Source organism: Caenorhabditis briggsae, assembly GCF_000004555.2.
Source record: "Caenorhabditis briggsae complete genome, chrX, whole genome shotgun sequence".
NCBI classification, from domain to species: domain Eukaryota; kingdom Metazoa; phylum Nematoda; class Chromadorea; order Rhabditida; family Rhabditidae; genus Caenorhabditis; species Caenorhabditis briggsae.
The window spans coordinates 18,211,382-18,237,753 of NC_013491.2; the positions used below are offsets into that span (position 1 = coordinate 18,211,382).

General features: G+C 37.2%; 6 protein-coding genes across 6 annotated transcripts; 2 read left to right on the forward strand and 4 right to left on the reverse strand.

The window, feature by feature from the left end:
• Window positions 1-244: 244 nt before the first annotated feature.
• Cbr-tag-299 lies at window positions 245-562 on the forward strand (the record flags this gene model as incomplete). The annotated part of the gene is made up of 2 exons (XM_002645852.1): window positions 245-403; window positions 446-562. The coding sequence occupies 2 exons, from the start codon at window positions 245-247 to the stop codon at window positions 560-562; spliced, it is 276 nt and encodes a 91-aa protein (XP_002645898.1).
• A 495-nt stretch (window positions 563-1,057) lies between these two features.
• On the forward strand, window positions 1,058-4,226 carry Cbr-rbg-1 (the record flags this gene model as incomplete). Its single annotated transcript, XM_045240494.1, is given in 10 exon segments — window positions 1,058-1,183; window positions 1,234-1,323; window positions 1,374-1,523; window positions 1,573-2,006; window positions 2,052-2,200; window positions 2,212-2,447; window positions 2,494-2,849; window positions 2,898-3,483; window positions 3,530-3,805; window positions 3,861-4,226. The coding sequence occupies 10 exon segments, from the start codon at window positions 1,058-1,060 to the stop codon at window positions 4,224-4,226; spliced, it is 2,769 nt and encodes a 922-aa protein (XP_045093479.1).
• A 202-nt stretch (window positions 4,227-4,428) lies between these two features.
• On the reverse strand, window positions 4,429-6,886 carry CBG07649 (the record flags this gene model as incomplete). The annotated part of the gene is made up of 9 exons (XM_002645850.1): window positions 4,429-4,636; window positions 4,682-4,927; window positions 4,974-5,456; window positions 5,500-5,688; window positions 5,732-6,126; window positions 6,171-6,389; window positions 6,446-6,548; window positions 6,597-6,750; window positions 6,799-6,886. The coding sequence occupies 9 exons, from the start codon at window positions 6,884-6,886 to the stop codon at window positions 4,429-4,431; spliced, it is 2,085 nt and encodes a 694-aa protein (XP_002645896.1).
• Window positions 6,887-9,843: 2,957 nt separating this feature from the next.
• On the reverse strand, window positions 9,844-13,483 carry CBG07648 (the record flags this gene model as incomplete). The annotated part of the gene is made up of 10 exons (XM_002645849.1): window positions 9,844-10,031; window positions 10,076-10,277; window positions 10,960-11,117; window positions 11,165-11,316; window positions 11,364-11,471; window positions 11,582-11,724; window positions 12,589-12,679; window positions 13,206-13,302; window positions 13,348-13,393; window positions 13,448-13,483. The coding sequence occupies 10 exons, from the start codon at window positions 13,481-13,483 to the stop codon at window positions 9,844-9,846; spliced, it is 1,221 nt and encodes a 406-aa protein (XP_002645895.1).
• A 3,323-nt stretch (window positions 13,484-16,806) lies between these two features.
• Window positions 16,807-18,480, reverse strand: CBG07647 (the record flags this gene model as incomplete). Its single annotated transcript, XM_002645848.2, has 6 exons — window positions 16,807-16,960; window positions 17,004-17,079; window positions 17,128-17,391; window positions 17,437-17,726; window positions 18,266-18,400; window positions 18,449-18,480. 6 exons carry the CDS (start codon window positions 18,478-18,480, stop codon window positions 16,807-16,809), a joined length of 951 nt encoding a protein of 316 aa, XP_002645894.2.
• Window positions 18,481-18,962: 482 nt separating this feature from the next.
• CBG07646 lies at window positions 18,963-21,501 on the reverse strand (the record flags this gene model as incomplete). The annotated part of the gene is made up of 8 exons (XM_002645847.1): window positions 18,963-19,173; window positions 20,130-20,224; window positions 20,272-20,369; window positions 20,414-20,696; window positions 20,741-20,875; window positions 20,921-21,143; window positions 21,192-21,303; window positions 21,378-21,501. The coding sequence occupies 8 exons, from the start codon at window positions 21,499-21,501 to the stop codon at window positions 18,963-18,965; spliced, it is 1,281 nt and encodes a 426-aa protein (XP_002645893.1).
• Window positions 21,502-26,372: the final 4,871 nt, after the last annotated feature.

A 26,372-nucleotide genomic window follows, 5' to 3' on the forward strand; every position in this document is an offset into this window, starting at 1 on the left:
ATAGAGAGAAAGAGAGAGAAGGAGAAATCGATAGAGAATAGGCGACCCGGAAGTAGTCCCTCGAGGGGACCACAAAAAAAATGACAGCGAATTTTTTCTCGTTTCAAAGCATTGCACAAACCTTATGATAAGATGAATGTTGTTATCAGTAAAATATTTCCTTTTTATACTTTGCAACTTTCCCTTTCTTCCTTTTTTGCAACAATCTTGCAGAACTTTCTTTAAATTTCAGGGTCAATTTTCCATGGCTACCACCAAGCTTTCGAATTTTCAAAGCGTATTCAAAGCCTTTCTCGATTATGCCATCAAGAATATACCAAATCAAACAGGAGTGAGCGTGACTGCTGCTGCTCCCGGGAGTGTTGGCCAAAGACCGTTCACGAATAAGGCTGGTGTGTTAAAGGTAACCGTCACGCGCTGAAACACAATTTATATCATTTTTCAGCTTATTTTCGTATCCGCCAGCTCTCTTTACATCGGAGGGTTGATTGCACATAAAGGAGCGTCGTATTTGGAAGAAAATGAGATTTTCGTTCCAACCGATGAGGATGACGATGACTAAAAATTGTATAAAACTACTTGTAGATATTTTTGATTTGCGGCTTTGCACACTCACATACCTGCATACTTTCATTAATATTCTTTTTCTGATGAGATTATATTATTGATGAGTGCTTGAATAAAGGTTTTATCAATGTCAAGTCGTAGACAAAAACAACAGAATGTCATTTTTTTTGACATGCTAGACGGGCAATAACACATTTCCTGTCTCGTGTTTTCATCTACAAACAAAAACACAACTACTCTTTTTTCTTCTCACTGTTCTCCTAAAAATCAAGAATTTTCCGGACCCTACCAATACGATCTATTTTTGACCTCTCCCTTAAAACACCTCAAACGATCTCCACGTCACGCGCACCCCTCCTCTGCCTGTGTGCGCGCGCGGTCTCTGCAAGTGCGCCCCATTGAATTCGACCCTTTTGTCCTCACGAGTCACTCGTTTTTCCTTTATTCATTTCCATCCTTGCTTCATTTCCGGTCGTTTGCAGTCGCAGAAATGGAGGAAAACACAGTTTTCGAGATCAACGACTTCACAATCGTCACTGAGATGGAGCATTTTGGTGCGGCGTTCGAAGGAATCATTCAGAAATACGAGTTTGCCGGTCGCCGACCGTGTTTAGCGGTGAGTTATTGATTTTCGAGTCGCTGATTCTTATTTATGTGTTTTTTCAGGATGATATCAAGTATCGGATGGTTGTCACGGACACTAATGTGGTTTCTATTGGAGAAAATAAGCTCCGCATTGATCTTATGCAACCCGTGGTGAGTTATTTATATTTTTCTATCGAAAAAACTAATAAATCCTCTTGCAGCCACTGAATCCGGAGCACACACTGCCCCAAACTGCTCCAGAAGTCACCGACGATGAAACTGAAGATTCCTATTTTGCTCCATTCACTGTCGCTGAAGAAATCGCCAATACTAAACATGGATTTGAGTGTACTGACAGTTTTGTGTTAAAGGTAGTAATACTATTTTCAAATGGAAAAACAAATTATCGATTTTTTCCAGTTCGGAATCCGCGAATGCATCATTGTCTCACCAAACGATCCGACATGCCGACTTACCGATGAAAACCAAGTGAACACAGTGATGGGAAACATTAGAACTGTGATGCACTCGTGTAGATGTGAGGTTCCAGTGTTCTGTTACATCAAAGATGAAACGCTGGACATGATTGCTGGATATGCGTCGGATGGCAACTCTTCATACAAGTTCTCATCAGTCGTTCTTCGCAATATCAACAATAGACACTGTACAATGCACGACCTCCTCAATATGTTCAAGGAGAACTTGGGAACAACCATATCGGCGTTTCACGAGGAAGTTCGCATGAGCTCGAGATTCACCCATGTCGTCCCGTTGAAACAAAATGACTACCTTCGAAATCATACCGTTGACAGTTTTGGAGTTCTTGCCACTGGGCCGTCCGCCAGTTTGCCATTGTAAGTGATTTCTAAAATAACTCGAGCAAAAATTTCTTTTTCCAGCGACACACTCGAAGTTGCGGCCACTTGGCGTTTCTTCCGCGAGAACTCGTTGACTGAGAATCGTGGCCATTCGGACTTTGATATCAATTATGCCAACCACTGGAGTGTCAAAATAAAATCGACAAAGAGTTCATTATTGGGAGTTTTCGGTAAATCACAGAAGTTAAAAAATTGAGCATAAAAATAATTGCAGATGAAATCCTTGGAGTTTACAAAGAAGATACCAGAAAAGCGATTCGCTCGGACCTCAATTGCGCAGCAATTCTGGGCAAGCACTTCACCCAAAAGGATCTTCCAAATGCTTTCCAGAAGCTTACAGTCAACTCAGCTTCAGAAGTGAAGATCGGAAAACATGGAGAAATTGATGACGATGGAACAAATGGACCCATGTCGCCGGTAAACCTACTGTCTCTTAACAGTCATTATAAATTCACAATTTCAGGCTCTAATGCGCTCATGGGTCGAATACATTTTCAACAACCAAGGTGAACACGAGGTTTTGTCGCACGAGCTCAACCTTCTGAATGCTGCCAGCATGTCGGGAGAACAATATTCGGAGGAGGACCTTGTGAACAATGTGAAGCTAGATACTCTCTTCAACTACAAAGATCCAAAAATGGTAAACTCATTCCTGGCTCCATATAAATGCGCAAAAAAGCGTACGACGAGTTGGAGATTGTCCGTGGCTCTGGCAAACGCGAGAGTCTTCTTGAAAGATCAACCAAGAGCAGAACCACAGTTGTGGATTGAGTTTTTGTTGGCTCTTCGCAAGAAGTATGAGAAAATGGAGACTGTTGAGTAAGTGATTGCGAAATCTTTCCAGAACAATTCTTTTAAAATTTTCAGATACGTTAACAATGGAATCGATCATCTGCAATGTGCATTTTCTCAAAAGATGCAAATGCTACAAATGTGCATTGATGCCCGTCAGAAGCGGCATAAAATGTTCGACTCTGCTCATAGTGCTAGCAACACTAGTGATGAGTTTTTCGATGCCAACGACTCCTTCAACGCTGATACCACCCTGGAGCCTAACAATGAAGGTCGTCTGAAATTGGCTGGCATGAACCTTGTCGGCAATTCCTCACAACCCATGTACATTCCAATCACTCAAGATTCGTGTCCACTTACCGATGAGATGATAGACGCTCGCAATGAGCACTTGTTCAGTCTTGATGAGGAGGAACGCGTGAATCTCCAGATGGAATTGGTGAAGAGTGACATGCAAAGTTTCAAAGCTGCCAACCCAGATTCGGTATTTGCCGATTTCTTGAGATGGCACTCACCAAAGGATTACGATGAGGCAACCGATTCGATTTCTGAGAGAATGTTGATTCCTAACAATGTTTGGATCAGAAGCTGGGAGGCGGCGCAACCTATTCCAGTGGCAAGCCAAGCTCGTATTTTTAACGATACTAAAATCGCTGAAGAGGTATGGGTATCGTTGCTACGATTATCTCAAATCTTTTTTTTTGCAGATTTTCGAGCTTTTTAACGCTGCAACATTAGATCAAGTTCGTGAATGGATGAAACCATCAATCTTCGCTGCCACTTTGGAACGTCTCACCGAAATTCAAAGCAGTTATGGGGTTTCGGAGGAGAAGCAGAAGCAAAACGTCAAAATCGCAAAAGTTCTAGCTTCAGCAACAATGAACAAGTCTGCTTCGGAGTACGATGAGATTGCTAGGTACTGTAGTCAAGTGGAAATGATTCATAATATGAAGGTTCACTTGATTCAACTCGTCCAGAATGCGGTGAGTATTTGATTACGAATGGAACTGTATGCTAATAATTAGTTTTTTTTTTCAGAAAGAGAAGATGCATCCACCACATCCATCAGAGTCCGAAGTTCAAGCTGCCATCAAGCAACTCGTCAATATTGCCGTTCACAACCTTTGGGAGGATTCAGAGAAAGAGGAGCCCGAGCTGATTGTGAAGCCTCAGGATCCAATTGGGAGAGCTCTGGCTTCAATGGGAAAACTCAATGAGCTCACCGAGCAACAATTGATCAAAGGCCATCGGAAGGAATATATTTTCATCTGGGACTTTAAACGTCCGTCGACCACATCTTTGCCAATGTCTCATCGTATGTACGCGGATTTGAGACAAGACAAGCATAGCCTCTATTTTGCTGTTGGAAATGACTGCAATTTTTCCAATGCTTCATTTCTCTAAGTAATTGTGTGTTTTCAAAGGTATCTCTCTTACCGTTCTAGTTCCTCTATGGACTTTGATTTGAATTGAAATGTGCCGAAGTGTATATTTTGTAAAGGAAATTGTAAATAAATGAAAATTGAAAACAAAACATCAGTTTAGAAAGTTATTCATTTACAAGAACCCGTTCAAAATAGAGAATCATAAAAATGGATGACCAGAATCAGATGAGAGGTCGTTCGGAAGCGGAAGTTACACTTAGTTGAAAGTTTTCATATGTGGTAGCGTCTGCCGATGACGATTGTGTTAGCATTGATTGCCCCGAGATAGATTGTTGCATTTTCGCTTGCTTCTTCATTCGAGAGAAATAAGCATATTTCTGATGGATGCATGTATCACAACAGAACACTACCACAATGATCATGATTACTCTGTAAATCGAGATTTCGAAATTTAGTCTTTAAATTCATACTCACAGTAATCCTATAGCCAACTTTGCATTCAAACTCTGCATGACTGTTTTGAAGGGTCTTGTTTTTTGTGTGATACAAGATTTGTAGATCATGGTCTCGCTGTCAGTCAGATACCATTCTAGGCAAATTTCATACTCCTTATCAGCTGATAAATTGACTAAGTTATAACTTCGGAACATGTTGTACAAAGATAGTTGCACTTGGCGCTTGAACATTCTCTCACTTGAAGCCGTTATTCGGAGAGCCACCCTAAAAATACCCAATTTTTATTTGAATCTGAAGAAATATTGACTACCGATCGACAGCTTCAATTTTGAGATTTTTATTCCAACTCAAATGAACAGATGTGGTGGCGACATATGACGCATTAAGATATATCTCTGGTCGAAGCACAGTCAGCTCGATTTTCCTTGTTAACAACGTCTTCATATCACTCTTAGAGACGCATTCATAGTACCCTGCATCAGATTCTAGAACAACATCGAAACCGTAGTATTCCGTGGAAATATGAACACGCTCTTCGTGATTTTTTGAATAAGACGGGTCCAGTAGAGTTGTTGTGAAGTAGTCAGTTTTCTTCACTGCCGATTTTCTCAGATCCGGTTGTTTTGCTTCCGTTGTCGTTTTGTTAGGAGACACCCAGAAAAGATTGGAATTTGTTCCATCGTTAGCACAGTAGATTCTGTAGGCCTGACCGACAATTGCAGTCTGTTTCACACCAAAGGGAGTTAAGAGATTGTCCCGACATGGTTCTTCGGACTTCTCCAGATGTGAAAGCCTGAAAATATCAGTTTAAAAGTCAATCGAAAAACTTAAATTACTTTTGAACAGCACCCATCTTGGTCCTGCATGTTGCGTCATTCCAGTCTATAATTGTCACTGCTCCAAAGTCCTTCATATCACGAGAAGTGCAAGAGCAATCCAGAGCTGTGTCCTTTATGTACAACTGACTGACCTTCTCCAGGATTGTCAGCGGGATTCGTTTGAACCCAGTTTTTTGAATATTGAGCCTGAAACGATTGAGATTTATTTTTTCAAAATATTCAAACGTACCGATAGAAAGCTGTACTGTTCCCAAACGCATTAGGTGAAAAGTATGCCAAGTTTGGATTATTCTTGATATCCATTGAATGCAGTCTGGGTAGACTGACAAACGCTCCTGCTTCAACTACTGACATTTCACAGTTATCTAATTGGAGAACTTGTAGGTCTGGTAGTTGTAAAAATCCTTGTCTGATTACATGAAGCGAGTTTGAACTCAAATTCAAAGAAAAGAGATGCCGAAAATTTTGCTGAGCTTCTAATCGGACTTCACTCAGTAAATTGCCACTGAGGTCCAACGTTTCTAATTGCTGCAAAGGATCAGTTGTGTCCGTTTCTATCAGTTCAATTTTGTTGTTACGGAGAATAAGTTCTTTGAGGGAAACCGCAGATGTAAAATCACTGGTCTGAAATGAAACTCTTGAAAAATAAAAACTATTATTTCACTTACCACAAGTCTAGACATATTATTTCCAGTCAAATCCAAAACTTTCAGCGTTGGCATGTAACGGAAAACATGTACCCCGATGATCTTGATTTCATTGTTTCTCAAAATAATTTTCTGTATGCTCCTTATATGAATAGAATCGGCTCCAAGATTTTCAAGTTTGTTGTCACTGAGATCCAATTCGGTCAATGAAGTTAGAGACATCAGAGCTTTTGGGAAAGTCTGTAACAGATTAAAAATCTGAAGAATCAAAAACACAAACGGATGTCTCCGGTTACCTTGAGATCACACTTTGTGAAGTGTAAAGTTTGAAGTTCGGAAAACTGATGTCTTCTTAAGAACCACTCGCTGTCTCCAGGCGATGCTTGTATTTTCAAGACACTGAAAAAAATGTTTTAAAATATAGTTTTGATATAAACCGAAACCAACTTCAACTTGAGCATGTCTGGAAGTGAAGTAAATAAGAATTCGGACACAGCCGAAAGGTGCAGTTCTGTTGTTTCATTGTACGGTGCTTCTTTTAATGTAGCAGTTAGCAGATCGAATTCTGGTTTTGAAAGAGACGTACAAGTAATAGAAGAACCTGAAATAAAAAGTTGAGAATTTTCAGCCTAAATTTTAAGACTCTTACCATTACATGAACATCCAACTGGACAAGCTGTAGTAAAGTTCTGAGCGCATAGGAAGAATAGCAGAAATGAATAACTTTTGGGATTCATTTTCTCTGTCGGAATATTATGTCAAAGTGAAAAAAGCTGAGCTCACATTGCATTTGATAATCTGAAAAACAACTTTGGCTTCATAGATATTACGTTTATTCAGCAAATAGGATTAAAAATTTAAGATTCGACAAGATCAAATCAAACAGTAAAGCTTAGAGGAAACCCTTCAAATCAACACAGTTTATTATCAACCACTTGGAACACAAGCAAATGCGAAAACAGATGGCGTTCCGGCTTTCGCGGGTTGCTCCATCACTTCTTCTTCTTCTTCTCAACATGTTTCTTAATTTATAATGAGCAGTTGCATTGTGATGAGAAGTAATTAGGCTAGATTTTTGCTCCGTTTCCTGACAGAAGGGAAGGGATTAGCTCTCGTGCGTAAACGGGGAGACTTCTCTCTTTTGTCACGGTTGTTGTTCTCGAAACAGAAAAAAGGAAACATACTTGACTTTTAACTTTCTCAAATCCTACATAAGTAAAGTCTTAAATCAGCAACGGCAGGGGAACGAAGCAAGAGGGAAGACGGCAAATTTATGCAAAATGCGAGTCATCATACACATTCGATGATTCCCTTAGGAAAGGCAATTCATCAACGGAAATGATCGCCAGTCATCATTTCTTAGCAGCAAAAAAAAACGGAAGAAGAGAGGGGAGGAGAAAGGGAGCTTTTCGTGATGGCAAGTCCAGCAGTTTATCATCTTGTTCGCAGTTAGGATGGGAGTTGAAAGTTAAAATAGGAGTTTTTCTGTAGCTTACTTTTTGACAAATATGTATCATGTACAACTCAGAAAGTAGTCAATCATGGGGAAGGGTTATGTACAGAAAAAAAACAACAGAATCGTTGAACATAGATTAACACATTGTTAATGAGATACCGTAAACACCCAAACCGTCTATTTTGAGTTTATCTACGGTACCAGTTCATGTTATATCCAGAAACGTGTTTTTCAGTTTATTTATAGCCGCTTTGTTAATTTTCAAGACTCTAGAGCTCTGCTATTGAGTTTCCGATCACTTTCAAAATTTTGGAGGGTGTGAAACAGACCTAGATGGATCAATTTGCATTCACAGAATTTTTTGAAATTTATTAGTCTTTTAGCTATTGGTCGATTTCTGGAATACACTCTTTTTGGCCCGTTTTGCACTGAAAACATAATGAAACAAGTTTCTTTCAGAAATCGACAACTAGCAGAAAAACCGTACTAGAAACAGGCCGGGACGGGATGAGCCGGGCTGTATTCCAATTTTCAAAGACCCGGTTCTTGATAGAAAAATGATTTTTGTAAAAAGTGTAATCCGTTTTTTTGATGTGATCAAAAATTTTGAACGCCTAGAAAAATATAACAGGCAAAGACAGCCAAAAGCAAAAAAAAGATGGAAAACAGTTATGTTAGTTAGTAATAGCTCAAAATTCTGCTTAAAAATGTCTTGAGGCCCGGCCTGTAACTTTACAGGTACGTGAAAAACCAGGGATTTCATAGAAGTTCTGTGAATGCAAAGTTTTCAATCTAGGTACGTTTTACACCTTCCGTCATTTTCAAACTGATCAGAAACTTGAAAGTCGAGCTCCATACTCTTGAAAATGGTTAAAATGGCTGAAAGTTAACAAAATGTTTTCGTACATCTTATGGGCCGGTACCTCTAATGTAATTATCTTTGAAGATTCGAAATTTCTGAAGTTGTGACCGCAAAAATATGGTTTAAAATAAATTTCCAAAAAACGGTATTAGCACTGATTTATTGTTTTAAACTTTGGAAGTGCTCTGTCGAAATTCTGTAAAAGCATATCTCTGGATGACAGGACATCGAAACTGGGACATCGCTGTCTAAACAATTTAAAAGTGCACATAAGGGATAGGAAAAGTATGAAACAATAAAACGTGTCTGTCTAATTGGATATGGAACAAGAAGGCATCCCAAAACCAATTTCATCGCTTTACCAGTGAAAAACAAGCTATAAAATAACAAATGCGTATGTATGCATAAAATAGTTTTGCCTCATTTTTGTGTATAAAGTTGAAGATGTCAGAAAAATGACAAAAACATCAGTGCTCCTCGAAGAGAGATGCATAGGAAAAACGAAGAGACGAAATTTCATTCATAACTGCTTTTCACATCTCTTTTGAAAATTCCGAAAACTTTTTGATTCCATTACCCAAACATGAATAACCAAAACGCCGCAAATCTATTTTAGCTCTCAAGCCGTACTAGTCAAGCATCTGAAGAAGCAACAATGAGAGCCTTCTTGATGTCAGTCACACTACATTCAGGAGTATTCAGGAGAACACTTGAGACGAAATAGTAAATTAGCAGTTCAATATCTTGCCGAGGAAAGAGTTCATCAATTCTTTTAAAAACAGCGCTGTGTAACACAAATTTTGGGCGACCGGCGCATCAATGTAACTTGAGAAGCAAAGGAAACGGGGAAGAAGGAATCAGAGCTTGAGAATTCCTTCCGCAAAAATAACGTTTAGGCCTATACTAACTTCCTTGGGAGAATGAACAGAATCACGCCTAATTGAGACGAGCTTCTGCTTCGACGGAGGAGGGAGGAGAAGGAATTGGGGAGCTGAGATAGAGGTCAATGTGTTATAAATGGATAGAAGAAGACGTGAGGAGTCAGATTGGATGCACAAATTAGATCGGATTCACATTCCAATAGTTGCCATTCCATTAGAAACTTCTGGAGCTATCTTGTAACGTGTATCTGTTTTTTCGCTTTTGTTTTTTTCTCAGAAAGTGGAGTGGAATGTCAATTTGATGAAATTAAATCTACGAAAAAAACGGAACACTGAAAATAACAACAACGAAAGAAGGAAAAGTTAGAAAGAACTTCATTTGGGCTGAAAGAGAGGCAGAAAAAAATAAGAGCCATGTGGACGTGGAGATTTTTGTTTCACAGAAATAATATCTTCATTTCTAATTTATAAAGTTTTGAAAGAATCATGCAGGGTTTATGGAGCAAGTTTGACTTTTACAGTTTGATGTCGGAAGCATAATAAGAAAGAGGAGATAAGGCAGACGAGAAGAAGAGATGAAACAAATACGACGATTCCTGATGCAGTCGTTGGAGATACGCAAACATCTGATGAGACGAATAATTTGGAAAATTGCAGTTCGGTGTTCTTTTTTTGGGGAGATGCTGAAAAATATGCAACTTTTTTTAATAAACTCTCAGAATCTTACAAGTTGGCTCATTTATATCCAGAATTGTCATGGTTTGAGAGATCACATCGAAATCGTTGTCCCCGGTGCTAGTGGAACGTTTTCCACGAAGAGTCACCGGGCAATGATCCGAGGAACGTGTACACGATCCATCTTCGTCTTTCAACCCAAGACGTATTTTACATTGGAAAAACACCGAGGGCTGGTCCGCGAATTTGAAAACCTGAAAAAAGAGTTGTTTTGAAAGAAAAATTTGGGTTACTGTATTTTTTCACGGGTTGTTGTTACAGTTTATAAAGTTTGCTTTTTTGATAACAAAAATCCGAATAATATTGGCATCTCATTTTTGCACATACCGTACCGTTCAATGAAAATTTAAAAAAAACGCATTTTTCGGTGAGTTTTTGGCATTTTTAGAAGTCTGCAGCTCGGTGGTCACGTTCTCCACTTTGAAAATTTTTGGAGGGTGTGAAACACACCTAGATTGGAAACTTTGCATTCAAATGTTTTTTGAAAAGTCATAGTTTTATAGCTATTTGTCGTTTCCTGAAAATCGTCCCTATTTGTAACGTTTTTATACTAAAAGTCTAAAAAAGCAGGCGTATTCCTGAAATCTGAAAAACTACAAATATTCCAAAAACTCTGTGAAGGCAAAGTTTTTAATCTAGGTCTGGTAACACCCTCCGAAATTTTTCAAGTAACTGAAAACTCTACAGCAGACCTACAGACTCTTAAAAATTCAGAAAATCAACTAAAAATGATTTGGAGTTTTGATAACGAGAATCAAAATAATTTTTTGCCATGTAAAACAATTTTTACTTTCTCACATGCAACCGCACACGTTAAACTTTTTCGGTTACCAAAAAACACGTTTAGTTGCTAGGTGGCCTCTAAATCATGCATACCTGAGATAATTGACCACCGGTCAGGTCACTTCTGTACTCCAAATTGTTAATTAAGTACTTGTCAACGGCGCAACCGTTTTCGTCAAAAATCTGCACTTCTTTGCCCGTCTCATCCTTCACGTTGCAAGAGTGCACCGTGACACAAAACGGAGAGGTTTCTAAAAGTACAGTATTCAGACTTCATGACAATTCAAGAGTGACTCACGATTGTTTCCAGGAGCCTCGCACGACCACTCATGATACACGATTTGTCCGACTGTTGCAAATGCCACTTCTTCACTTTTCGCTTCATTCAAAACTCGATATTTGCAATCTGGCAGTGGAACATTGTAGTTTATCCTTTCTTCGGTGGAAGGACTGAATTTAAAAAGTTATAAAACAGTTTTGCGACTACAGTAACCCACTCATTCAATTTATGCAATTTCTTGTGGTCTCCTGAAGTTTGATTCTCGGTATCACCCTCCTCATCGCCAACCATCACGAATATTTTCTTTTCTTGGTCTTTGGCAATACTGGAAAAGGGGAAAACATTTTCTTTCAAAACGAGTCATATAAAAAAGTTTCGGAAAGCGAAATTTGATGTGAGACTAGAAGTAAAATGGTATAGTAAAAGTAAACTTACTCCACATTTAATTGCTGCGTCACAGTTTTTTGAGATTCCGCGTAAAAGCATTGAACTTTGTAAGACTTGTCAATTTTGGTTATGAACATTGGGTGAAACGATATAATTACTGTTGCAGTCATCATGATTCCCTTTGGGTTGCTCTGAAAAACCAATAATAAATTATGCTTGCTTTTAGAGCTCAATTATCTCTGTTCATATGAGCTATCAAAAATTTGCAAACTACAAAAATGTTGGTGATGTTTTGATAAAAACGTTATGAGTTGACAAATTTTTGATCCCAAAATCCGTCTAATTTAAGCAAAATTATCTCGATTTCTGTGAAAGATCAAAATATTGAAAATAGATAAATTAATTATTGAATCATTATCAATGTTTCATCAGTTAACAATTTTTTGATATCTTTCACAGGAATCGAGATAAATGAGCTTAAAATTGACGGTTTGAGTGGGCTTCTATCAGAAGAATTACGGTATATCTAATTTGTAAATTTCAAACCAAATAAGATATTATAATTAGAATCGTGGTCATGTTTAGTTATTGCGTATTACCATGCTCAGTTCAAATACCTTTCAATACTTTCAAATTCGATTGAGCCGCCGCCTCTGCGCCTTATTTCCTTATTTCACACCTCATTGGCAACTCTTGAGGTTAGGTTTAATTGTCTGTTGCTGCTAGTCTCCTGGTTTTTCTCACAGGTACCCCAGTACCTTCTTTTGCCAATGTCACACACTGATTTTAATTACTTTTTCGGCCAGACCCCCTTCTCTCGATGACAACACATTGTAACGCACGGGTGCCCCCGATATTCCTTCCATTCGAGAAACTCTTTTCTTACGTGCTACTGCGTTTGCCTTGACCCGCGCGCACGCTTTTTACGTTAATTTTCCTATCAAAAAACGAAGTAGCTGTTAGAATAGGGAGTACGGAAGAGAGAAAAGGAGGTGAATATAATTTCAAAATGGGATGAACCGAATAAAAACAACAACCAATGAAAAAAAACGTACCGATCGTTGACGGATGACATCGCATGCGGAATATGAAACGGTCAGGTTGACGTTCGGTTCGAGAGTTGCATCTGTTCGACATTGTTTCATACTGTAATATGTAGTTGTGGTTTTGCGATGAAATTAAAAAAACTGCTAACTGGAAATGGAACTCACTTTAAAAATATGAACGTTTCTAAAATAAAACGATGGCAAACCAACCATGAAAAGTTTGTAAGATTAAAAAAGCAAGATACTATTGAAAAACTTTAAGATAAACCGAATAGAAGACAAGAAAATGACCAAAATCAGAAAAAAATTTACTTGATTAACTTGAACTAACTCTAGTACACCCTACACCTGAATTTCGAGGTCCATCATCTCGGTGCCTTCATAAGATAACAAAGTTTGCCAACTGATAAAATTTTGGTAATTTTAGAAAAACCATTCTATCAGTTGACTACTTTTTGTTATCTCTCAAAGGAACCGAAATAATTTAGCTCAAAGTGTACTTGTACGGTGGGCTTCTATCAGAGTATTTACGGTATTTCTACACATGCTCGATTGATTTTTGTGCCCAGATTATCATTACAATGCCTAAAAAAGCTGATTAGCTTCATTCTTGCCAACTTCCTCACCTATAATGTCCTTTCACATACACATGACCTTCGAATGCTCCTTGTGTTTTAAAATTTATCGATAAACTCTCGCTACCACATCTGATGAGTGGATCTTCTGAAAACAATTAATTAACAGTTGATATAGTTTTTCTCTACCCACCTCGTAACCCATTATCTATTTGATCGGCATAAATATTACAAGTGAGCTGGAAAAAAAACAGATAATCCTATTATAAAACTCAAAAAACAATTGGACTCACCAAAACTGTCAAGGTCAATGTGAGATAATGGAACATTATGTAAATGAATGAATAAGAAGATGAGAGGGTGCACCACACCACACCGCACTGTTTCAAGTGGATCCAAACAGTTGGGATCCCAATAGAAGAGAGGTGTCGTCGGCTTATTCAGGTCACCAGTAGGTCACGCCCCAACCATACAAGAAAACCGAAGAGGGAGAAAAAAGGAGGCGGAGACACACGATGGGTGATGGAATTTCGTGGATCACTCACACGCACGGGCAAGAAGAGACACCAAACCGTCAATTGATCTGGGAAAATAACAACTGGATAGTTAAAAAAAGAATGTTGTCACATGTAGGACAAGGCAACATGCATAAAAAATTGTGATTCATGTACTTTGAAGTGGTGGAAGAAGAAAGGGTTCATTATGTGATTAAAGTTCGATAGTTCAAGATGCCAAGGGAAACCAAAAAATATAGTTTGGGAGTGTTCTTTGAAAATGGTATACTTCCAAAAGAATTTTGGCAAAAAAAATTCTGGAAAAGACAATGCCAAAACATGAAAGATACACAAAAAAATCTGTTCGATGACCTCCCTCGTCTAAAATTGTTAAAATTCTTGACGATTCTTGTCCACTTCTACTCCAATTTTGTCGTTTTTTCTAATAGGACACACGGTCCTTGAATAGAAATGTAGGTAAAGACATGACTTTTTTCGAGTAGGTTGTGATTTTTCAAATTTTTGGAAACGAAAAAAACGATGAAGTTAGAAATGCAAACTGTGAAAACTTGACTATATCTGAAGTCATTGGAAAATAATTTTGCGATGGGTTTGTATGAATCAGAAACTCGAAAATTTTCCAATACAAAAAAAACGAGACAGGAAAATGCATAATAAAAAATTACAAAATATATCAAGGCTCCAAAAACATAGGAAGTCAATTTTTATACCAAATTCATAAGATTGATGGACCCTATCTCCTGTAATAGCAGCACACTCAAGCTGTCTTCTGAGCTTGATTATTTCGCTTCCTGTAAAAGATATAAAACATGTTCAACTTGTAAATTCTTTATCATAAAATCACCAACGTTTTATCAGTTGACAAATTTTTTATATCTTTCACAGGAATCGAGAGAATTAATCTCAAATTTGACGCTTCGAGTTAGCTTCTCTAAGACAAAATACTGTTTTAAGGCAACATAGGTTTTGGGTTACTGTATTCAAAACCAAACTGAATCAAAATTTCGAAATTGCAAAATTCGAATGATTTTAGAAGCTGCCATCTACAACAACAACAAAATGATAAATGAATATATTCTCCTTCAAAATAAAAAAATCGAGAACAATAAATTGTCCTTCTCTCTTCCAGCTGTCACCATTAAAATCAGAACACAGCAAAGCGCCCACTTCCGAAAGGGAGACTAGTCCATCTATCTATTTTCTCCTATTTTCTTCCCAATTTTTTCCTGGCACTTGTTCACCACTTTCACCCAAAGTTCAAGTTTTATGACAAACAATTTGATGATGGGTTGGGTTGGCTGTCGTTGAAAAAAAGGGAAACGCATCCAGATAATTATTCGGTTTTTCCTTTTCAGTTTTTAAGGTTTCATCCATCGGAATAACTAATTGGACACTCAATGTTTCCAGGGATTAAAAACGGAGAGGAGTGAGAAAGCTAATTCATAATTTTTTCTTTCCTCGTCATCGCCGGGCGGAAGTCACATCCGAACGAATTACGTAATTTGACATATCGACGAATTGGATAGCTCGATTTGTTTAAAAGAACCTTGATGTCTTTGTTCAAATCATTCCCAATTGTCGGCACGGCACAAGACCATCGAGACAAGAGACACAAGGGTGACTGTCGAATCTGTTTAATTAAATTCAACATGGGAGAGAAGGAGAGGTCGAACACAAACGTTCGGAAGAACAACAACGAAAGATTTTGAATTGTCACAAATTCAAATAGAAGATGAAATGGTAAGGAACATCGGAGGAAGGGGGGCAAGATGTAACGCATGCATATAAAAAGAATAAGGGAATGATGAATGGGGTTCAGGGATGAATGGATAGCGCACACAATATTAGTTTAACCTACATTAGAAGCATGTTGTAAATGGTCTAGACGAGTGGGGGTGACAGACAATTCACGAGTTCCAGGAATTGGTATGTGTACACTTTTTGAACTGGTTTGTTGGCAGGGAATATTGGGACGGAATGAAAAAAGAAATAGAGGAAATACTCAAAGTTACTTTTTAAAAATGTTTAGCAATGTCGAATATCCCAAGTTTCAAAATTTCCGAGTTTTAGAAATTGGAATATTCCGATTCTTCTAGAATGTTTCAATCCAGCATATAGTATTTTATATAGTGATTTCTCACCACATACAGTAAATATATGCAAAACGCGTTTTTCAGTTGATTTTGACCATTTTCAGCAGTCTAGAGGTCGGCTGTCAACTGTTCGAACACTATGAAAATTTTGGATGGTTCAAAACAGACCTAGATTGAACGTTGCATTCACAGCATTTTTTGAAAAAACCCTAGTTTTTCAGCTATTTGCCGATTTCCGGAAAACACATGTTTTTTACGTTTCCAGTACAAAACCAGAAAAAAGGAGCTGTTCTTCAAAAATCGGTAAAAAAGTGAAAAACTAGAAACGTTCAAAAAGTTATGTGAATGCAAAATTTTCAATCTAGGTCTGTTTTGAACGCTCCGAAGTTTTCAAAGTGATTGGGCACTTGGTAGACGATCTCCAGATTTCAAAGAAGTCGAAAACAAATTTGAAAAATAATTTTGTTGGACTACCGCAAGCGTGTGCATTTAACATACAATGAATCCAAAAAGCTCTGATTTCAGAAAAAAACAATTTCAAAAATTCCGATGAGAGATAGGTTGGATTCCGAAAAAATTCGGGTATACTTCCGTCGGAATTGTATTCCAAAACATTCAAAATTTGGAATTTTCAGAATGCCGAATTCTGTTTCAAGCACCCATGCAACCACGAGCTTCAGAATTGTCACCTAATAAAAATATATTCATCATTTCAAAGCATTTCTCCTAAACAAGAAAAAAACAAAATTATCAAAACCTGAATTTTATTAAATGATATTCAGACATTTGAAATTTCATAAATGGCAAAAAAATATTGAAACAATAAATTGAACGAATAAATTCTATGAATACTGAACATCGGAATCATAAGTTTGGCCAATTGAAAAAAAATAATGCCAGAAATTATAAAAGTAATGCCAAGAAAAAATAAAAGTCACTAGAGTTTTGGTATGTGGCAATTGACTGTCACAAAGTTAATTTTGGTATAAACGTCGAATCGATAAAAATGAAAAAAAATTTTGATAGTTAGGAACACTATCTAAACTAAACATGAGCGGCTTTTTGGATTCCCAATATCTTCTCCGCAACTCCAATGTAGTACACAGTCTGAGCAATACCGAAGAGTGGAGCCATCACCATCATACGGCAAGCGGCACCCTTGAATAGAGCTTTTGGTCCTTCGTTTTTGAGAATTGTGCTAAAAAGTAATGTATAGAGAAACCAAAACATCGATCACATACACAAATGCATCTGGGATATTCTTGTAGACAACTTCATTGGCACCCTTGTTGATTGTTTGCATTCTGGTCTTGATAACTGAACATTTTAAGTGTTATTCTTATCTTTTACATAGTTCAGGCTTACCATCCAATGGAGTCACACAGAAAGATGAAGCAGCTCCAGAAGTGAGTCCAGCTAAAAATGACCCATAGAAAACTGCATCTCCACTTCCGTCGGACTTTCTTGGAGCCAATGAATCGAGATAAGCGAATAATGGGAAGTATATAACGGAGAATGTGACATCACGAGCCAGTGTTGAGCTGAGTCCTTTGTATAATCCGGCGATCCCGTTTTCCTTCACCAATTTCATTGTCAATTCAGTGGCTGATAACTTCTTCTGGCCCGGTTCTGAAACAACTTCAAATTGAGATGAGAACATAAAAAACAACTAACGCAGAGTTCTGCCTTGATCTTGCATTTGAATCTTCAACAACTCCATTGGTGTGGTCACAGAGATTTGGAACATCCCAGCCAATCCTCCTGCCAACATTCCTCGCCCTACTGGCAACTGTTTCTCTCCTTCTTTGGCAAGTTTATGCCGGAAGAAGTCGTTGGCGACCAGTTTGATAGCTTTTTCTGGAGTGATTAAAAGGATGTTGACTCCCGAGCCACTGTACATCCCTTTGAATTTTGCGAAGCTTGATGCTCCGCCGGCTCTCCATGTTTGTTTCGCACAGTCAGCACTGAAAATTTTCATTTATTATTGCTTTACGACCTGAAAGTCGGTTTATGTAGAATATATACAGTACCTGTCAATGAGAACTACAACAACGTGTTTTTCTTTCGATTTCCGATCATTTTGACTATTTTCAAATGCCTGGTGCTCGTGTTTCGAATTCCGATAATTTTGAAAACTTTGGGTGTAGAACCAACCTAGCTTGAAAACTTAGATTTTGAAATTTTCGCAAAATTCTAGTTTTTCAGCTATTTGCCAAATTCTGGAAGATACTTTTTTTCACGTTTCCAGTACAAAACAAGCAGAAGGGGTGACTTTCAAAAACCGGCAAATAGCTGAAAACTTTGGTATTTTCAGAGAACTCTGGGAATGCAACGTTTTCATTTTGAACCTATTTAACACCCTTCAATATTTTTAAAGTTATTGAAAACTTGATAACCGAGCTTTAGACTCCTGAACGTGGTCCAATGGCTATACTCAATTGAAAGCACTTTTTTCTCTTATTGACCGATATTTTCAATTGCAAATTTATTTCCTGCTACTTACATTCCTGTATATTGAAGTTTTCCATCAGCTCCTACTGTCTGGTTTTGTAACCGAGTTTTAACCAAGTCGATCGGAAAGACACACGACACTCCGATGATACCCGCAAGTCCTCCATTCATGATTTTTGGCACATAACTGCGATTAACGGTTTTCAAGGAAGTCTTGATGATTCGTAAAACTCACGAAAAATTTTGTGGCTTTTTGTCCTCACTCATCTTTGCTAAGTTATCTGAAAACGTAGAAATTAGTGAAAGCTAATAGAGAAAATAAGATAAAGAAGTATGAAAAAGAAGAGGGAAACTTCTCTAATTGACGAAATGAATAAATCCTGAAAATAAATAAATTATTTATTTTTATCCCGTAACATATAATCAACAGCTTTGAAAAACTAAATGAAAATGCTATAAATAAAAAAAATCAAAAAAAGCGAAATCGATACTTAGATGACCAGAGACACAATGAGTTAATGTATACATTTAGATGACAAGAAACCCATGGAGAATGTTTGAAAATTTGTTGAAAAAGACGATTGCAAATTGAAATTGCAACACTATCCAAGAGATGAACAAACAGTGTTATCAGAAACAATGCTTGTTATCATTCTATTGTTATCGATAAAATAATGGAAAATCACTCGTTTTCTTGGAACTTTTCTAGACGTGGCTAAGAGACAGAATGACAAGAAAGAGGGGGGAAATCAATGCACTTGCATGTTGGCATCCATCACAAATGCAGAGTGAGAGGAATCAGTTGAGAGACTTGCCCTAGAATTCCGTAAATGATGGAACTGATCCTTGTCGGTGTAAACCATGGATAACAAGAATTGAACAATGTTGTTGATAATAGTGCTTGTGGCGTAGACACCTCCAAGGATCGAACAAATGCGGATGAGATAGGAGAAGAGGGTTCTGAAATAGGATGTTAGAGGGTTGCGACTTGAGGTTTAGTCACATTTTGGTCTATGTCTTTGAGATCACCTTGAAAAGATAAAAAGTATAATGTCTAAGTTTTTCGAGAAATTTTGATGGAGATAACCGGTTCTTATCAATCGAAAATAAATAGATTTTTGTCTAATGGTTTTTGATGTGATCTTAAATCAAAGATCGCGAAAATCAGCTGAATTAATAGGGAGTTTATAATTTCGGCTTTGAAACATTAGACGTGTGAAACAATTTCTTGTAAATTGAAACATTCCAAAAAAAAAAATTCCAAAATTATGAAATTTTGGAAACTTGGAAATTCAGAAAATTCCGATTTTTTCTTTTTGCAATTTCGGACACCATGAGATTTTTTATTCAATTTCAGAATACCGTATCCGAAGGACATTCCATTGCTTCAATGTACTTCCAGAAGGCCCTTCTATCACAGGATTCTTTCAATTAGAGATGTCCTTCTATTTTTCCCGCCATTTTTTTTACGAAAACTGCTATCGAAAAATTCTAGTTCAAGCTTTGACGAAATCCTATAAACTGTATTTGAGCATTTAACTGTAATTGAGCAAATTTCTCGAGCAAAAGAATGTTTCAAAGAATTTCTGTGAAATGTTTAGAACTTTAGAATATTGCACACAGAAAATGAACAATAATCTTTAAATTCGAACAAGACATTTTGCAGGAAGCTTTTCTATTTTAACAGCCTTTCTAATAACGGTTTCATGGAAATGGGAAATAGAAAGAGGAGTCTTAAAAGCGATTTAAAATTTTTTTAGATCGAAATGCAAAGAAATATTATTGCCATGCGCTTTTGACTGTGTTATTTCAGTTCTTCTTCCTTTTTTCGATTTTTTACTTCAAAAAACTTCCAGATTTCTAGAGTTTTTGAATTCTGTACTACACTACAAAAGATTTATCGAATTTTCACTTACGTGGAAGTCTTGTGCACTTCTATAACGTTTGCTGTGAACTCATACTCAAACAAAATTCCTCCATGTGAGTGCTCTCCCTCCTTCAATTGCTTCTTCTTAAAACAATACGCTTTCATTTTTTAGGTTCTATGAAATTCCTTACCAGGAATGTAACCGAGTACTGATATGCCAGTGTGTATGTGAAGTATCCGTAAATCTTGGTTGGCACAATTTTGATGAAGTAGCGGTATATGTCTTGGCCTGCACGATGTGGATTAGTCATGAATTTCAGGAAACGAACTCACCAGATTCACTGATGTGCTCAGCACCGGCAAGTGGGGTCACCAATCCAGGGATTCTTGGTCCAAAATTGAATTTTTCAATTCTATGAGAAATATTCCCCTGTTGAGGACCTCCATGGTCGAACATTATGAGCGGGTTGCTGATGGACATTATAATCTTCTCTTCTTTTCCTTTTCTAACTCGGAACTTTCCATGAAGACGACACGCTTTTCCATCGTCTCCATCCCCACCACCATTGTCAGCCACCAGTTGGAACATTCCCATTCCATTACTAACCAAGAACATCTGAAATAACTTTTGATAACTTTCCACATGTCTGATTAACTCACAATCTGTCCGTTCCCCCGGTGTTGCTGCTTCTTATTTTTCATTCTTTGTTCCTTTATATGAGCGGCCTCCTCTTCTTGCTTTTCATTTGCCAAATGCTCCAGATTGGTTTCAATATCGTCATCGACATATTCCAACTGTCAAAAACATTCTTCAAACAGCAAAAAATTGAATAAAAATACCTCTTCCAGCGCGCGAAGTCCTCTTTTGTTGTATTGGTCATGTGCATGACGTAGAATAGTCCAATACATTTGCTCTTCGTCAGTGAAATCAAATCTAGTTGGATTCTTCTGGATGGTTTGCCGGAGAAGACCATTTTCACCGGAATACTCGTCGGAAGAACTGGCTACTTGCATTATGTTGCAGGGCGTGTTGATAACCATATCCAGATCGAGGAGAGGCATTCTGAAGAAAATCAATTTACGGGAAAAACGGGGGAAGGTCGTCACTCACTCATCCATCTCTGTGTCCACCGCAAACCGATAATCATACTTTTTGTGGAACAAAAATGTGTATGTTTCCGTGCAAAACAGACAGAAAATGATGGTGAAGCACACAAATGAAACTGAAAAAATCACATTGTTCGTGTTGCTTTCAATATCTTTTATATTGCAATTTTTTTAATTGAAAAAAACTCACTTGCACCAGAGGACGCTTTTTTCTCCTCTTTCACATTTTCCACTACTTTTTCGAATATATCGAAATCCTCGACAATTTTTGTTATCCCTTTTCGCTGTCGTATTTCCGATGTTCCGAGATCCATTGTTGAATAAATAGAAAATAAATAAAAAGTAAAGGAGTAAAACGCGTGGTTTACTGGGGAAATACTGGCAAGTCCGCAAACACCACCACGATAAGTTGCGGCCGCCACATCAGTTGTTCTGGGATGGAGAAGGAGGAAAGCAACAGTTGACTCGAAGAAGAAGGCATCGACGCGATGGGAGAGCAGGAACTGAGGTTGAAAATCACATTGTTCATAGTTGAAGCTGACAGGTTGGAAAAATAATGACGTCACTGGAAAGCGATTGGAGGAAGAATCAATATAGTCTCCTCTTTTTCGTAAAGGAAGACAAGAATGCCGTATAATTGTGTTGTAGGGAGAGGAGATAAGATCGGGCAAAAGAAAAAACAATAAATAGAAAACACTGCCTGAGAAAATCAGATAATAAATGAAAAAAATTGAGAAACTCAAAAAAAAGAAAAACTGTTTTCATTGGTTTAAACCATATTTTTCGAATAATAACGAATATTTGAAAAAAATGTGGATACCCGCAAAATATACGATACGGTGAATGGATAGTAATTTTGAAAATTTGGGTTGCCTGTTTAAATTTATTTTTACAAAACCAAAAAAATCAAAAAATTATACACAATAAAGTTAAAATTACAAAAAAAAACACCAATAATGCTTATTACTTTATTGCAGAAAAATCAAAATTTGCCAGCTATGGTTACAAAAAGTTTAATTAACTTGTTTAGAAATAATATCTTTGTTTTCCGTCGATATTAGCTGGTTCCAATAAATTTTCTGCTTCTTTGATGGTTTTGGAGAGAAATTCAATGGAATCTCATGATGATTTTTCAGAAAATTCCATCAATTACATTTTGAAAGCAAAATTTCTCAAAAAAAGTTTTCCGGACTAGTCCGCGAAATTCCCAATTTTCTAAAATTTTGATATATATTCTCCGATTATTTTTGTGTCGATCTCAACCATTCGAATTTGTCATTTTCCGAATAAAAATTTATATTTTCTATCTAATTCGAGAAGTTTGTTCGATCTTTTGGAAACTATCAATTATCGAAAATTTGTTCTGATTTCACTTCACATTCAATGTTAAACAATTTTTATCCCGTTCACACTTATCCTGTAATTTCAAATTTGAATTTTGATCAACAACCCCGCCCGCGCATTTTCGAAATCTGAATTCTTGAACTTTCATCGAGTTTACTTCATAGATTCCACACAAATTTTCATGTGGAAGTACGTGCCGGATTTTATTTCAAAAGGACCGCATCCGTCTTTTCATAAGGGTAAAACATGAAGGTCCCCTGGACCAACAGAAAAATTAGTTCCAAGAACTTGAAAACTTATTTGCGCACGTAGCTACTAGAAATTGCCCAGATTTACTTTTTTTTGGCAAACCCTTATTCCTAATAATCCAAAAAGATTTTTTTTCATATCACCAATTTAATCAAGTTGTCTTTGTTTTCCAGGAAGTAGTTTTATATTAATTCTAGTTGATTGCAAAAATTGATATAAAATTAGCTCTGAAATGCATTCAAGCCGAATCTGCAGCGAATTGGCTTTTGTAGAATATTGTCAACATCAATTTCTCCTTTTTTAGTATTTCATAGAACATGCCGATTCGGAGAAATTCCGAACTCTGAAAAAAACTTCAAATTCTCAAGTGTGTTGACACCCTCTTCTTTGATTCCAAGAGTTGCATTTTTCCAGTCTAGAAGCATGTAAATCTGAATTCCTCCCCCACACCAATGGGGCTCACATCCCTATTATTGCTCAGGTCTCCTTTTCTTGCTAAAACTTTTGCCATAATAAAGTCATGAATATACCTTCTCTGATGAATGTGTTTTGTCTTATTCGCCTCAATTCCAAAAAATGCGCCTCCTTCTCCTCTCTCCCTTCTTTGCATTTATGGAAAAATGCATGTGTATTGCTCAAAAGGGCCCAAAAAAAGGTAAGAAACAATTTCTCGGGGTCTTTTTTCCATCTCTTCCTTCTCTTCTTCCTGTTTCTTCACACTGCTTGCACAGGAAGAAAAAAAGAAAAGATTTCTCGTAATTATCGCTGGTGGAGTGAGACTGAAAATGACTAAGCCCTCAGTCTTCCTTCTTCCTCTTCATCCTAACAATTGCATCGTGCCCAATGGACTTCATCCTCCTACTCGTAGAAATATACCTTCATTGAATTCTGTAAAAGGAGGCGGAGACATGAGAAGAGGTGTTTTCCTTCACAAATCACATTTCAACACATCAATTAATTTGAGTTTTCTTGTTCGCTGTCTCGTGTCTAATTAGAACTTCTAGTCTTTTGAGCTCTGGGTAATTACTGGAAATAATGTTCTGAGAACGTTTCTATTTTCTTTTGATTTTTTAGAAAAGCAGTTTTTCAGAAATTGTCGTGTTGTGAGAAGTAACAAACACTCTAACAGAATGGCTCTTAACTTTTATTTTCAAACCAATTTATCTTGAAACATTTATGATATTATGACAACTAATTTATCAGTTGATCATTTTTTGATACAACACGAAAAAATTGAGCTCATGGGTGACGGATTGGGTGGGCCTCTATTAGAGGAAATACAGTAAGCGGCTCAACAAGTAAAAATTTAGATGTTTTTTGTTGGTTCCCAGATTCCCTTAAAGGTGGAGACATGAAAAAAAAATTTTCTCGAAATTCCTGAGCACATAAGGGTGAGGACGATCGGTGTACGCAGAGTGACATTAATCGTTGTACATCATCACGGTAGAATGCATACCCTGGCTACTAAAATCCTACGAAAAATCTCCTGTCCCCCCACCTTTAAATATTTTTCGAAAAATTCCATAGTTGTATGAGTCCTTATACTTTTTCGGTTTTTTTAGCATATCTGAGTGTTTCATCCTTCCCATTGGTCCATTCTTTCCCGAGACACATCTTTCCCATCTCATCCCCCCCATAGAGAGAACAAACGTCGAGTATGGAAAAAGATAGTCAAAATCTAATATGACCAGTGTTCCCCGGGGAATCAACAACTCATGTTTCTGTCTCAATTTTTATGATCTAGTGTACTCGATGGGCGCAACTCGAAACGTCTCTTTTTGAAGTTTTCTCGAAACACATACTCCACCACCACTCCCCAACCCACCCATGGTTAGTTTCATTTTGTTTCCGTCTTTTTCGCAACATTGCTTTACTACTTCAATTCCTATTGGTCATTGAGAACCCGTCTGGTTCATTTGGGCACGTATTCAGGGGAGCAATACACGTTTAAACGAAAATGTAAACTTTCTCGGATAGGGCAAAAGGAGAGACATAAAAAAAAGGCGAGAAGAAGCAACGAAGAATTATCCAATATATAGAGTCGAAGATCAGATTAGTGGCACTGCCACGGAGCCTAGCCATACGCGTCATCTACACATTCACACAGAGAAAACTTTTCCTTTCTTGTTTCTTCGCTTTTCTTCTCCCCGCCCCTAAAAACGTTACATCTTCCCTTTTTTCTATCAAAGGTTAGCCCTAACTGACCGCCAAAATTGGATTGTAACCACACGATTTCGGGCCCGAGGTCGGTCTGATCAAGTTCGGAGAAGCGGAAAATGCATCTTTTATCCAGGAATTCGTGTCCTTTTTCCTTTTTTCCTCAGTCCCTCACTCCCTTTTTTGGTTCCAGAGGAAATGTTGGTCTTACCCATGTTCAATCAAGCTCATAATAATTTTGTCTTCCGTACTTGGAAGCGATTGGTTCTTGACGCACTTGCTAGAAAACCAATTTTGTGTGTTTCCGGGCACAAAAATGCATCTCTAGGAACTTCATCCTAAAATTGCATTTTTCTTTCCTAACGAAAAATGCTTGCATGTCCTGCGGCATTTCTATATTTGCTCGAACGTTTCTTCTAGATAATATAATCAGAAGTTCTTGGAGAGGAGAGGAAGTGCTAGATGAAGCCTTTTTTTTCGTTTTTGAGGGCATCCGAGTTCGATAAATGAGGGTGTTTGTGAATATTCCAAAATTATTTTTAATTATATGATGGGATTATTTTCAAAGATAAAGTCCTAGACTTCCGACATGCCGACATGATTGATAACTTTCTTTTTTTGGAATTTTGTTTTTTTTTTCAGTTCGAGTATTCAATTGTTGTGTTTGCTATTACATTTAACTTTTTAATAGAATGACTCTCCGAACATACAACTTTGAGACAATTCATCTGGGTCCCTGTCAAAGAAATGAACAATTTGTCAATTGATAAATAGTTTATCGTAATATTAAAGAACATTTTATTAGGTGACACATTTTGTAAATCTCTGATAGGAACCAAGATAATTCAGCTCAAACTTGACAATGTTGAAACCCTTCTACTACATGTATTACGGTAGTAGAAATTTTCATTCAATTTGATGTGTTTTTTTTTCCGTTCAGTTTGATGAGTTCGTTCAACTTGATGAGTTTTAATATAACTTTTGACCAGTTGACACATTTTCGAAATCTCTCATAGGAACCCAGATAATTGAGATCAACCTTGACAATAAGGGAGCTCTTCTATTACACGATTTACAATAGTATAGATTTTTGTCCAATTTGATATGTTTGAAGGTATTGTGATTGCATATTCAGTTATACGGTAAGTATTTTCTATTTTTTGATGTATTTGTTTTTTCTATGCTCACAGGCTTTCAAAGAAAACGGTTTTAATAAACGCTCCGCTATCTTCCTCAGTCTTAGTATATTTTTCTGTCATTTTCCATCTTATCTATTTTCATCCTTCTCCAAAATCCTCTCTATTAAAAAACAGCTTTTCCTAAAACTGCCGAAGCCATACACATACATATCAAATCTTTATTTTCCTTTTCCAATGTTCAGCTCATTTGATCATTCATGTGTCCCAATGTATTTATAACCTTTTGTTCCCATTTT